Source organism: Mastomys coucha, unplaced genomic scaffold, assembly GCF_008632895.1.
Source record: "Mastomys coucha isolate ucsf_1 unplaced genomic scaffold, UCSF_Mcou_1 pScaffold11, whole genome shotgun sequence".
Lineage (NCBI taxonomy): Eukaryota > Metazoa > Chordata > Mammalia > Rodentia > Muridae > Mastomys > Mastomys coucha.
Genome location: NW_022196893.1, coordinates 31,008,270 through 31,022,151, shown reverse-complemented (window position 1 = coordinate 31,022,151; position 13,882 = coordinate 31,008,270). Strand labels below are relative to the sequence as shown.

At 47.0% G+C, this 13,882-nt stretch overlaps 2 protein-coding genes across 4 annotated transcripts in view; both read left to right on the top strand.

Moving 5' to 3' along the window:
- Lima1 (LIM domain and actin binding 1) overlaps positions 1-5,893 on the top strand; it is a 105,898-nt gene extending 100,005 nt beyond the window's left edge. For all 3 annotated transcript variants that reach the window (XM_031355659.1, XM_031355680.1, XM_031355669.1), the window contains exons 10-11: positions 1,603-1,736; positions 2,999-5,893. In XM_031355659.1, the coding sequence (XP_031211519.1) occupies positions 1,603-1,736; positions 2,999-4,013 (1,149 nt within the window). In that variant the 3' untranslated portion in view covers positions 4,014-5,893. The remainder of the gene's footprint in view (positions 1-1,602; positions 1,737-2,998) is intronic.
- Positions 5,894-11,318: 5,425 nt separating this feature from the next.
- The window catches only part of Cers5 (ceramide synthase 5), a 39,150-nt gene continuing 36,586 nt past the window's right edge, over positions 11,319-13,882 (top strand). Inside the window, 1 exon segment of the mRNA XM_031355647.1 lies at positions 11,319-11,675. Coding sequence (XP_031211507.1) covers positions 11,479-11,675 — 197 coding nt within the window. The 5' untranslated portion in view covers positions 11,319-11,478.

Below are 13,882 nucleotides of genomic sequence, written 5' to 3'. Positions count from 1 at the left end.
CCACCATGTGGTTGCTGGGAACTGAACTCAGGACCTCTGGAAGGGCAGTCAGTGCTCTTAACCGCTGAGCCATCTCTCCGGACAACTCTTATTGCAAAGTTTGCAAGTAGTTTATAAATTCACAGTCATTAGTGAATACATTGCCTGGGGCGTTGCTTTTACTCTGTTCATTTTCAGACAGTATAAACAATGCAGCTTTAGGAGGCTGTGCCTCCTTCTGGAAGCCCAACAGGGTAGTTTGTTTCTCTTACAAATTATGCCATCTGTGTGTCAGTTAAGGTTTGCTTAAAAATATGCCTAGCTTGGGGCTGGCAAGGTGGCTAAGCAGGTAGAGGCACTTACTGCCGAGTTCATGGACCTAAGTTTGATCCCCAGAATCTATATGGCAGAAGGGGAGACCAGACTCCCCAGAGTTGTCTTGTGACTTCCACACATGCACAGTAATGTGTGTATATATCCACTAATAAAATAAAATAATAGTAAACATTTTTTTTTTTTTGGTTTTCCGAGACAGGGTTTCTCTGTGTAGCCCTGGCTGTCCTGGAGCTCACTCTGTAGACCAGGCTGGCCTCGAACTCAGAGATCCACCTGCCTCTGCCTCCCAAGTGCTGGGGTTAAAGGCGTGCGCCACCGCTGCCCAGCGTAATAGTAAACATTTTAAAAGTTTTTTTTTTTTTAATATGCCACACACATTTAGATATAATGGTGTATACATACAGCCTTGGCACTTGGGAAGTAGAGGCAGGAGGGTCAAGGTTATCTGTGGGAATGTAATGGGTCTGAGGGCAGCTTGGGCTACATGCGAATCTATCTTTAAAAAACTAGCCGAGCAGTGGTGGCACACACCTTTAATCCCAGCACTTGGGAGGTGGGAGGCAGAGGCAGGCAGATTTCTGAGTTCAAAACCAGCTTGGTATACAGAGTGAGTTCCAGGACAGCCAGGGCTACACAGAGAAACCCTGTCTCAAAACAAAAACAAAACAACAGCAACAACAAAACCCTAGAGTAAAACCTGTCTAGAGAGTGACAAAAGATTCCTCTGGAATTGAATTACCATTTCCTAATTCCCAAAGTGTAACGCCTTCCCTTGAACGCCAGACCCTGGCCCCTCAGCACACACCCGACTATTATAATCACTTTCCCTCAGCTTGGGTGTGGGGCCCTCCCAAGACTGTTAAAATCACCTCCTTTCTGCCACCTGAATCCTCCTCCTGTGTTATGATTTTATTTTCTCCTACTCCCTACCCTTCTAACTACAGCTCTCCATCCGAAGTGTATCTGTGTGTGTGTGTGCGTGTGTGTGTGTGTGTGTGTGTGTGTGTGTTTGTGTGTATGCCTGTGTCTGTGTCTCAGGCTGTCAACAACTTGCTCTGCAGTGCGGCCCAAGCCCACCTGACCTCAAAGGCTTCTACACTCAGGGCAGCCACACAGTTTGGTACAGAAATCCAGGAGAGGGTCCCAGCTCTACCAAGCGAGCCGGTAGACTCGGAGCAGGTGTAGTTCCTTTGAGAGCGGCCCTTAGATAGATGAAATCCTAGGCCCATCTCGGCGGGGCACCAAAGCGTCTGAGCTAAGGCTGAAATTGCCTGCTTCCTTCTCTAGAAGTTTCAGGCGCCTGCGAAGGAGAGCTGCGTGGAGTGTCAGAAGACTGTGTACCCCATGGAACGGCTCCTGGCCAACCAGCAGGTGTTTCACATCAGCTGTTTCCGATGCTCCTACTGCAACAACAAACTTAGGTGAGCCAGCCCCAAGCAGGCTTCTGTCTGCAGAGTGGGCGCGCAGAGGGACTCTGGCTTTTAGAACACAGGCACTAAAAGCTAGTGTACTAACCCCGCCGGGGCCTCTGGTAAAGCAGGAAGCACTATTCAGTGACAGGTCCTTCATACGAATGATGATGTCCTTGGGAATGCTTTGGTGCCTTGGTGGTAGAACTGAAGCCTAAAATCCCAAGGCGTTCTAGGTCTGGTGAGCACGGGCTTGGAATCCCGGCTACAGTGGGAAGTCGAGGCAGGAAGATCACAAGCTCACGGCCTGCCTGAGCAACTTAGTGTGAAAAAGAAAGCTGAGGGTGTAGCCTAGCATTCACAACCCCGGGTTCAGTCACCAGGAAGAAAAGTGGGAGAAGGACTTAAAGGAAATTATCAATCTGGCAGATTGGGAAAAGAGTTCACATTCATTCATTTCAATTACATAGTTTCAGAGAGAAGGAAGTATCCAAGGTCACTTCCTCTATTTTTCCTTCCCAATCAAGTACCCTTCTAGAATACTCTTTTAAAAAAAAAAAAGATTTACTTATTTATTTTATGTATATGAGTACAATTATAGCTGTCCTCAGACACACACCAGAAGAGGGTATCAGATCTCATTACAGATGGTTGTGAGCCACCATGTGGTTGCTGGGAATTGAACTCAGGACCTCTGGAAGAGCAGTCAGTACTCTTAACCGCTGAGCCATCTCTCCAGCCCAGGAAAAATAATTGCTAAACATTTTGATTGAAGAGAATAAAATCATTTGAAAATGAGGAATTCCATACCAGTTAGGAGAGTGACCAGTTGAAGACTTAGACTAGGGAGCGAGCATGTTCTGTGTAAAGAAAGATAAAGACAATCATGGCACTGCACACCTGTGATCTTAGCACTCAGGAGACTGAGGCAGGGGGATTTCAAGTTCAAGGCCAGCCAGGATTACATGGTGAGGTTAGGCCCTCCCTCAAAAAAAATAAAACTAAAAAAAGCCTTAAAAGAGTGTAAGGCATTATGATAGGTCATTTAGGTACTTTTAAAGATATCTTCCTTGGACTAGGGATATAGCTCATTTAATACAGTTTGCCTGGCATGTATAAGACCTATACACTCACAGTGTCTACCCTCCAAAGGGGAAGGAAGTTTCTCACCATCTTCAGAAAATACTGGCACTCCCAGATTGGAGCCTGCTGCTCTAACAGAGTGTAAGGGAAGGTTCACTTCACTGATTTGGTGTTCTCTCTTTCCGTCATAGTCTAGGAACATATGCATCCTTACATGGAAGAATCTATTGTAAGCCTCACTTCAATCAACTCTTCAAGTCCAAAGGCAACTATGACGAAGGCTTTGGGCACAAGCCCCATAAGGATCTGTGGGCAAGCAAAAGTGAAAATGAAGAGACCCTGGGGAGAGCAGACCAGCCTCCTAATGCAGGGGAGACCCCCCATAGCCCGGGCGTAGAGGATGCCCCCATCGCTAAGGTCGGCGTGCTGGCTGCAAGCATGGAAGCCAAGGCCTTCTCTCAGAGGGAGAGGGAGGATAAGCCAGCTGAGACCAAGAAGCTGAGGATCGCCTGGCCTCCGCCAGCCGAGCTGGGCACTTCAGGAAGTGCCCTGGAGGAAGGGTTCAAAGTCTCGAAGCCCAAGTGGCCTCCGGAGGATGAGGGCTGCAAGACGGAAGCTGCGGAGGATGTAGATCTGGACCTGAAGAAGCTGAGGCGGTCTTCGTCCCTGAAGGAGAGGAGCCGCCCGTTTACTGTAGCGGCTTCCTTTCGAACCTCTTCCATCAAGAGCCCCAAGACCTTGTCGCCATCTCTCAGGCGAGGCTGGAGCGAGTCGGAGCAGAGTGAGGAGTGTGGAGGGGGGATAGCGACGACGGAAAGGAAACAAACGGAAAACGCCAGGCCCTCTGGGGAGAAAGAGAATGTAGGGAAGTCAGGCTGGCAGAGCGAGGACGCTGCGGCGGAGGAGGAAACGCCGAGGAGCAGGGACCGTCGTTCCTTTGAGGCGGAGAGTGAGAATTTTACAGAAAACGGCGGTGCAGACACAGCTGAAGGTGATGGCCATGTCTGCGCACAGCAGTCTCCGTTAGAACCCGAGTCTCCGGGTTGGTCTGGCTTTGTAGACACCACGGCTGCTAAAGAATGCACTCCCCAGAATCTGAAATCCCAAGATGTCGGGTTCTGGGAGGGGGAAGTGGTCCGAGAGCTGTCTGTGGAGGAACAGATAAAGAGAAACCGGTACTATGACGAGGATGAGGATGAGGAATGACCCGCCGCCATGCGCCATGGTGCCACTTAGATTCCTGTTAGCTCACTGCCCTGTATCAAATGGTGCGCAGAAATGGGCAGCTTAGCGCCAAGGGTCATATATGTGGGAGCAACTTTGGAAATGAATTCCCGCTAGCAAAACAAAACAAAAACAAAAACAAAAAAAAAAAACAACACCCCCCCCCAAAAAAAAACCAAAACTAATTCTAAGTGCATTGTCTAAGCACCATTTTAAGCCTGGTGTGGTGGTACATACCTTTAATCCTAGCACTTGGAAGGCAGAAGCAAGTGGGTCTCTCTGAGTTCGAGGTCAGCTAGGTCTACACAGAGAAACCTTGCTTCAATAAAACAAAACAAAACAAAAAAAACCAAACAAAAGAAACCCTCCATTTTAGCAGGGAAGGGCTAAGCAGGGATTTCTCTCACTGATGTAGCCTGCCATCCACTGCATTCCCATAAATCAATATTGAAGTGGCTAGACATTTAGAGGCACATTTTCACACTACAAAGGCCGTTGTGGAATTAGAGACATACAGAACACATTCAAGAGCCCACCTCATGACCAGGGGCACTTTATTATAAAGGGCACATTGTAGCTATTTTACCAATTTCATTTTTTAGTACTCAACTGCTGAAAATCAAATATTTAGTCTTTCAAGCTTCTAAAATGCATTTTCTTCCTCTGGTAGATATAGGGAGCTCACTGTCTCTCATCCTACACCCTGTATTTTAATCACTGAGGCACAAAGCAGCAACCTTTGGCCAAGTGGGTTGGCTCGCCACTGGGAAAGGTGCTTCTTACCAAAGCTTGAGCAGCTGAGTTCAATCCCCAGAACCTACGTAAAGGTGAGAGGGCAGCCTGCACAAAGTTATCCTCTGACAAACGTCCCCTGGGGCACACATGTCCATCATCAACAATAATAATTGAGGTTTAAAAAAATACAGCCAATCTTACAAACACCTGTGAGACAAAGCCAGCCTATATACTTTGGTGTTCGGAGAGAGACACCTCATACCCAGATAGTCAGTGGCCTAGGCCAGTGTGTCCACCTGCACTCTGGGTGTTTGCCATCTATTCTAGTGGCTTCTCACACTTTACTGAAAGCTGCAGTGTTTCTGTAATACCCTTTGGATCACGGTTCATCATGCTCCAAGTAAAACAACCTGAGATCAGAACTGTGAAGCCTCAGGGTTGGGGTAGATCTTCTTAGTACTCATTGGCTCTGAAATGTATTGATTTTTAGGCCAGATAATTTTTCCAAGGTTGCATTAAATCAGTTTTAGGTTTGTCTTCTTAGGCCATGTCCTACTTTGATTCATTATTGTGAGAAAACCCTGGGCAGAAGCAACTTAGAGAAGGAGAGTTCGTTTCCATTCACGGGCCACAGGTCACGGGCCACAGGCCACGGGTCATCAGCCACTGGAACCAAAGGCAGAACCTGGAGACAAGAACTGCTCCAGACTGTGGGAACACTGCTCGCTGGCTTCATCTCTGTGGCTTACTCAACTGGCTTTCTTACACCACCCAGAGCCACCTGGCCAGGGGTGGCACTGCTCACAACAAAAACAGACAAGGCCCACAGATCTGTTAGAGGCAGCTCCTCAGCTGAGAGTCCCACACCCAGGTGATTCTCTGCCATGCTGGTAGTCATTGACGAGCACAGGTGGCTTTCTCTGGTATTAGGCTTTAGAACATTATAAATGAGTGCATTTCTTGTATGTAACTGATATCCCAAATTATGTGTATGGGAGGGGGGTGAAGGTAGAAGCCTTTTTGCATTTGTAGAGATTTAGCTCTGTTTTAGAGATGTAAAATAATCTGTTTCCTTATGGCCTTGTTTAGCCTAAAACATTTTTATTCAATAAAGCTTTTAATTTACATTCCAAGTGTCCACATTGCTCTTTTCCCACATCTCTTTACACAGTTAAGGGGAAGTGCTGTAAATTCATTTCACCACTAGATGGCAATGTTGAACCGAATGGTACACTTTCATGGCCCCTGAAGAAGACAATACCCCCCCACCCCCCCACCCCACCCCCCGGGAAACTTGCAAGTAATTTGGCAATTGCAAGAATTAGTGCATTCAGAAAGAACTGTTTGTTTTACAAGTCCAAATTCCAGGGGTAGTTTTTACTGTTTACCATATTCCACACTTACTAATTCACCTTCCGATTGTGCTTGACAACACAAAGCAGGATTTCCAGCCATGTCTGCTGAAGACTCATGCTCCTCAGCACTGGGTGTGAGCATGTTTGGTTGATTTCTTCTGTAGAATCAACTTCTCCAAGTGTTTCCTGTTGCCGTTGATTTGTGGTTTTAATAATAACCTGGAAACTAAGTGGGGTAGTGGTCCATGTCTGTAATCCCAGGACTCAGGAGGCTTCTGAGGTCCGGATTGCAGAGTTGGAAACCAGCCTAAGCCACAGAATGAGACTCAGTCTCAAACAGAGTCAAGGGGCTGGAGAGCTGGCTCTGCATTTTAGAGTAAGTGCTGTTCTTCTGAAGGACCCAGGTTTGGTTCCTCGCACCCTCATGGTGGCTCACAATCATCTGAATTCCAGCTCTAGAGAGTTGGACACCCTCTACTGACATCCACAGATATATACTTAAGTAAGGATTAAAACACAAGTTGGAGTGGTGACACAACGGTAAACCTACCATGTGGGAGGCTGAGGCCAGCGTGTGCCCAGAAGGGCAGGGCCAGCCTGGACTACAAGAGAGACCCTGCTTAAAAAACTACATTAGACATTTTATTTAGTTTCCTATGATTGGATCTCTTTGGAGAGAAGTGTGCCTTGGAGTAATCTATTTATTATATCATCCAGCATCTTCTGTCTAGTCTTCCCTCTCCCCTCGCCCTGAGGTGGGTCTTTCTGTGTAGCTCTAAATGTCCTAGAGCTGGCTCTGTAGACCGGGCTGGCCCTGAACTCACAGAGATCTGCCTGCCTCTGCTTCCTGAGTGCTGCTGGGATTAATGGTGTGAACCACAATGCCCAACTCTGAAACTCTCCCATCGGCTGAGGGTTATAATTCTAAGTCTCACCTCTGTTCTTCACAGCTTCTCACCCGCAGTCTCAGCTTCTCTGTCATCTCTCATCTTCTACATAGTTGTGCCTCTGTTCTTCACTTCCTGCAATCTGCTGTAGATAAGGGCTTTTTATATTCCACTCAAGAGCTAATAAGCTATTATGCGACTTCAGGTATAGAGGCATACAAAGTAGGTATACAAATAAAACATTTACTTATAGTAAATTATGAGGTAATTCATTTTTTTTATAAATGTTTATTTTATTTATTTATTTATTTATTTATTTATTTATTTATTTATTTATTTTCTTTTCGAGACAGGGTTTCTCCGTGTAGCCTTGGCTGTCCTGGAACTCACTCTGTAGACCAGGCTGGCCTCAAACTCAGAAATCCGCCTGCCTCTGCCTCCCAAGTGCTGGGATTAAAGGCTTGTGCCACCACCGCCTGGCATAAATGTTTATTTTTATGTAGATGAATATTTTGCCTGTATGTGTATCTGTGCACCACATGTGTGGCTGGTGACCATGGAGACCAGAAGCATCATTGATCACCTGCAACTGGAATTACAGATGCTTGTGATCTGCTCTGTGGGTGCTGGAAATTAAAGTTGGGTCTTCTGGAGGAACAGCAGGTGCTCCACTGAACCATTTCCCCAGCCCAAAATATTTATTTTAAAACAGCTCTTTGGGACTGGAGAGATGGTTCAGTGGGTAAGAGCACTGACTGCTCTTCTGAAGGTCGTGAGTTCTAATCCCAGTAACCACCTGTAATGAAATCTGACACCCTCTTCTAAAGACAGCTACAGTGTACTCATTTATAATAATAAATAAATCTTTGGGCCGGAGCGAGCAGGGACTGAGCAAGCGGGATCAACTGGAGCAAGCAGAGGTCCTAAAGTCAATTCCCAATAACCAGATGAAGGCTCGCAACTATCTGTACAGCTACAGTGTGTACTCACATACATAAAATAAATAAATATTTTTTTAAAAAAACAGCTCTTTGGTTTACATATAGTAAATCTGCATACTCATCAGATGGACTTTATTTTTACATAAAGAATCAAATCTTGAATATTTGCGCATTAAATCTTTTGTTTATTTTTAGATTTATTTATTTATGTGTATAAATGTCTTGCCTACATGCATATGTGTGCACCGCATGAGTACCTCATGTCCCAGAGGTCAGAAGAGGGCATCTGGTTCTCTGGAACTGGAGTTATGGGTGTTTGTAAGGCACCACATGGGTTCCAGGAGCCAAACCTGGTTCCTTAGCAACAACAGGTACTCTTATCTACTGAGCCAAGCCATCTCCCTCCAGTCTCTGCATATTAAATCTTAACCTTTGATACTCTAGAATGTAGAGCATCTTGGGAAAATACTTATTTATTGATTGAGAGGGGGTTGCCTCACCATGTAAGCCCTGGCTGGTATACAACTCCTTATGTAGACCAGGCTGACCTTGAAATCACAGAAATCCATCTACATCCATTGCCCAAGTGCTAGGAACAAAGGCATGAATTTGATGGTTAGATTTTATAATTGTCAACATATGAACACCTTTTCACAAAAATAACACAAATGAAATACAAGGCTGGAGAGATTAACCCTTACCCTGCTGATTCTCTGGAATCTTCTCTGTCTGTCTGTTTGAGACAGGGTCTCATCACATTATTTTGACTGGCCTGGAACTCATGCTGAAGAGCCGGCTGGCCTCCAACTGATAGGCATCTGAGTGTTGAGATCACAAGGGTGTGCCATCACACCTGGCAGTCTCCATGCTTCTGGATGAAGACCGTGTGCCTGTGTGGTGTGGTTCAGTTCTCAACCTGTAGCAACAGTGCAGCCTGCTCTCTTCGGGATAAAGACCATTCATAAGAAGTCTTTATTTGGGCTTAATGTTGTAAACTGGAGGTTGAGTCAGCAGGAGAACAGCTTCCCAACTAATGCAAATGAAGACCATCAAGCAGCCTGCCTTCTGGCTTGAAGAGTGTGGCATGCTTTGGTCAGATTACAGTTCTAACTACAGTCTTGTGTATGCTACCGATAGCAAGCCTTAAGCTGCACCAGCATGGGACTGTCTCCTGGGTCTCTGCAGAGATGCTCCTGTCCCTCACCATGTGCTGACGGAGAATTGCTGCAAGGTAAGTTGAGGCATCTAGAGTTTGGAGGGGGATCTTGCTTAGGAGGGAGTTCCCCAAAGCCAAGACAAGCCTTCTTGAAGCCATGGTGACATTTGCATAAAGGTTTTACAAGGTGGGGGGAGATGAAGGAATCTGTATAAAAGTCTTACTAGATGAGCACAGGTCTTAAATCTCATCACTCAGGAGGTACAGGCATGCGGAGCTCAGAGAGCCAGTTGTCTTTAGAGTGAGATCCAGGACTGCCCAGGATATGCAGAGAAACTGTCTCAGAAGAAAAAAAAAAGTCCTCTCAAATGGGCAAGATAAGACATGAATTCCTTATTAGAAACAAGTTTTATTGGTGTTGGAAAGAGAGGTCCAATAATTAATGCTTTTTACAAAGTCTATAAAAATTACAAGGTAGCTGGGGTGGGAGAGATGGCTCAGTGGTTAAGAGCACTTGTTGCTCTTGCAAGAGGATACAGGTTTGGTTCCCAGCACCCACACAGTGGCGCCCAAGCATCTGTAGCTCCAGTTCCAGGGGATCTGATGCCCTCTTCTGACCTCTACAGGCACCAGGCATATCTGTGATACATGTACAGACAAGCAAAACATTCATATAATAAATGTAGTTTGCACACGCACACACACCACCCCACACACGTGGAGTAGTTTCCATAAACGAGGCTGAGTTTAATGGACATGGCTTCTAGCAACAGTTCAGGAGGCTGCGATGTCACTTAAGAGTTTGTTAGAAATAAGAAATGCTGAGGACATAGTTCAGCTGTAGCCAGTGTGCTCCCCAAGCATAAGGCCCAGGCTTCAATGTGCAGCACCAAAAAAGAAAAGTGAATCCTCTCCGTGGGTTCCGTTCAGAGAGTCCCTGGTTTGACCCAGAAAGCTTAGAACACTCTCCATATGGGGCATGGGGCATGAGATTAGCTAATGTCTGAGAAGCACTGAGGTGAGGTACACTTTTGAGTGTCCTCTCTGGGTGGCTCTTCATGACTGGCCCTTCCCTCAAACTTTAAGCATACCTTACTTGTTGGGAAGCTCCCTTATCGGTTGTTCTCAGACCATAAATTGAGATTACTATCACCTAGAGCAGAGGTCCAAAAATTCAATTCCCAACAACCATGTGAAGGTTCACAACCATCTGTCCAGCTACAGTGTACTCATATACATAAAATAAATCTTTTTAAAAGAAATTTAAAAAAAAAAAACAAACAAACAAGCTGGGTGGTGGCACATGCCTTTAATCCCAGCACTTGGGAGGCAGAGGCAAGCAGATTTCTGAGTTCAAGACCAGCCTGGTTTACAGAATGAGTTCCAGGATAGCCAGAGCTACACAGAGAAAACCTGTCTTGAAAAAACAAAAAAACAAAAACAAAAACAAAAAAACAAACAAACAAAGAAAACTAGCAGTCATTTATTTTCCTTTTGCCTTGTTGCTTTTTTCCCCCATTCCTTTCTGCCCCGAGAGAGTTTTGTCTTATACTGTATGCAAACTGGTCTTGAACTCATGACAGTTCTTTCCGCTTCAGCCACCCAAATGCTGAGATCACAGCCGTGAAACACTACCTCCCACAAACACTCAAAAGGGAATGGGGGTGGGATAGGGAGGTCTCATGAAGTTCATGTTGGCCCTGAATTTGCAGAGAATGACCCTGAACTCCTGAGAGGGATTACAGTGGAGGCTGGAATTACAGGCTTTTTTTTTTATTTTTTTTTAGAGGATATTTCAAAGCCCTGTGTTTTCTCTGAGAAAAAGTGAATGTAACTTTGAAGGCCTAAAGCCAAGGAGTGGGGTGGAGATCAAGGAGGTGCACAGAAGAAGAATCAACTAGGATGAATGGCACAGCCGACGACAGCGCGGTAAGTGACCATCAGGACCCGGAGCCAGAATGGACTTGAATCTGCTGGAACTAGGAGGAATGTTTCCAAAAGGGAGAAACTAGCCTGAAGTAGGGGCGTGATCATGGTGATGTGGAAACTACTACAAGAAACTGGGCGTGGCTCACGCTGCAGGTGAGGGCGTGGTCAGGACAGGTGGGCGTGGTATGTGCGAACCGGGCACGCGGGGCGAGGCTGGGCCGCACCTGAGGGAGGGCTGCAGTGGCGGAGAAGTGGGCGGGAAGGCAGGATGGGTGGGGAGGAGGCTAGGCCTGCCGGAGAGGCGGGCTGGACCGCTGGGAGGACCCGGGGACGGAAGAGGGTGGCGGTAGGCCGGGCCCCGCCCCGGGGCCGCCTCCCAGCGGGTTCCTTTTGCCTCGGCTGCCTCGGAGGCTGTGGCGGCAGTGGCCGCCGGGCGCGCGTAAGATGGCGACTGCGGCGGCGGAAGCCCTGGGCCTCCTGTGGGGCTGGCTGTGGAGCGAGAGCTTCTGGCTGCCCCAGAACGTGAGCTGGGCGGACCTGGAGGACCCGGGCGACGGCTATGGCTACCCGCGCGCCCAGCACGTGCTGTTCGTGTTCCCGCTGGCAGCGGGCATCTTCTCCGTGAGGATGCTGTTCGAGCGGTGAGCGCTGCCGCGCGGGGCCGGAGTTGGCGGGGGCCCGAGGCCGAGGGCCGGAAGGCGGCGCGGCGGGGCGGGGGAGCCGGGGCCGCGGTGGGGATGCTCGGAGCCCGGCGACGCGCCCCGGAGCCTGCGTGCGTGCGTGCAGACCGTGCGGGTGTGGGGTGTGGGCGAGTGAGAGAGGATCGAGGGGAGCGCCGGGCCCCGGGATGCACACCCCAGAGTCGCGTGGGGCTCTCGAAGGCTGCCTCCCAATTTCCAGGAACCCCAGAGGGAGTCGTGCTCCCGCAGAGCCCCGCTCGAGGACCGGGAAGGGCCTGGGAGAACCAGAATTAGTCGGGGTCGTCGTGGAAGCTTGTGGGCTCAGTGCAGGCGTCAGACCTTCAGGGCATCATAGATGGATGCATGAGATATAATGTTTGCTGAAGTCACTTTACTTCTGAGGTTTGAAGCAACCGGATCAGTTAGGCCCCAAGCCCTGATTTGTTGGCGCGTGGACGTCTGTTAGTAGGGCAGCCGACGTTTAGCTAGGACAGGGTGTGGTGAAGCCCGAGGCTTCCAGCGTTTGGGGAAGGTGTCAAGAGGAACTGCTGAGCGGGCCTTGGAAGCCTGAGGTGGGAGGAGTGGTCATTTTGGAGGCGATGGAGCCGAGACTTTATTGGAAACAGCTTTGTGAACCAGCTTCTAGGGTTGCAGTATTCACAGCATATTTGCTCAACTATGTGCTCTGGGCTAAGGCCCCCCCCCTTTCTTCAAATGGTTAGTCCTATCTGCTGCCAAAGAAATACTGTTTAACAAGGATCTGATGCGATGTATAATTTGGATCAATCAATCATAGCAGTGTTTTGGCTAAAGCTTACTCAAACTCCGAGGAAGTAGTTTCCTCGTAGGCAGAGGCGCCTCTGTAAAAACCTTATCTAGAACAAACAGGACTGTGATGCAAGAATACACTTTCTAGTGTGGCGATGTGGCCAGACAGAACAACCCATTACTCAGAAGTGTTTGGCTTGGATTACTTATTTGATTTGTCTGTGAGAGGTTTTTTGTTTTTTGTTTTTCCTAATATCTAGCTAGTCACTAATCTGTATTTATTAAAACTGTTTGTCTCTTATAAAAGTGCTATGCCAGACACTCAGATGCAAAAAATTAATATATAATAAATATAGTAAGTGAAACTCAAAGTCTTTTCTGAGCCCCCAAGAACTTAAACAGTTTTTCAAGATAACCATCATTATCTTAAATATCCCTGAGGTGGAGGTGCAGGCTTAGGAGAAAACTGGATCTCTTCCATAGTGAGGGCTGAAAATGATAGGTAAGGACTATGAAGAAAACAGACAAGCCAATTCATTTTTTTCTTTTCTTTTTTCTTTCTTTCTTTTCTTTTTTTTTTTTTTTTTTTTTTTTTTTTTTTTTTTTTTTTTTTTTTTTTTTTTTTTTTTTTTTTTTTTTTTTTTGGCTTTTCGAGACAGGGTTTCTCTGCATAGCCCTGGCTGTCCTGGAACTCTCTAGACCAGGCTGGCCTCGAACTCAGAAATCAGCTTGCCTTTGCCTCCCAAATGCTGGGATTAAAGGCATGTGCCACCACCGCCCGGCTACAAAGACTATTCTTATGACAATGAAAAAATGTCATATATATATTCCAATTCTAAAGAGTTCCCCCAGATGCCTGGAGACTATTCCCTGGAGGAGGCACTGGAAAGGATCCTTTCCCCGTGGGAATTCTATCTGCATGTTTCTATGGTACTGTAGTGTCAAGGGAGTGAACCAGCGTTCTTTTAATGTGATCCTTTTTGTCCAGTAAGGACAAGCAGCTTGTTTGCTTAGTGTGTGATCTTAGGAAAAGTTGGCCCTAGAAACAGTCTTGCTATTTTGTTTCCCTGTAAGACCAGCTATCTCAGAAAGTGCTTGCAATGGACTGCCATTCTTTTGTGTGCTGGTCTTCCATAAAGGAAACAGAAGCTATACTCAAAAGTACAGTAAAAACCTATCTAAGGGGTTGGAGAGACAACTTGGCCATTAAGAACTGTGCCAGAAAATCCAGTGCCTTCCAGAGTATTCCCTGAGTTTGATTCTGGACACTCACGTGGAAGCTCACAACCATCTGCAACTCCAGTTCCAGGGGATTGGAGGCCCTCCTCTGTCTCCACAGCCATGCATGTGATGTACAGACCTCTATGAAGTGAGAGCATCCATATATATATATATATATA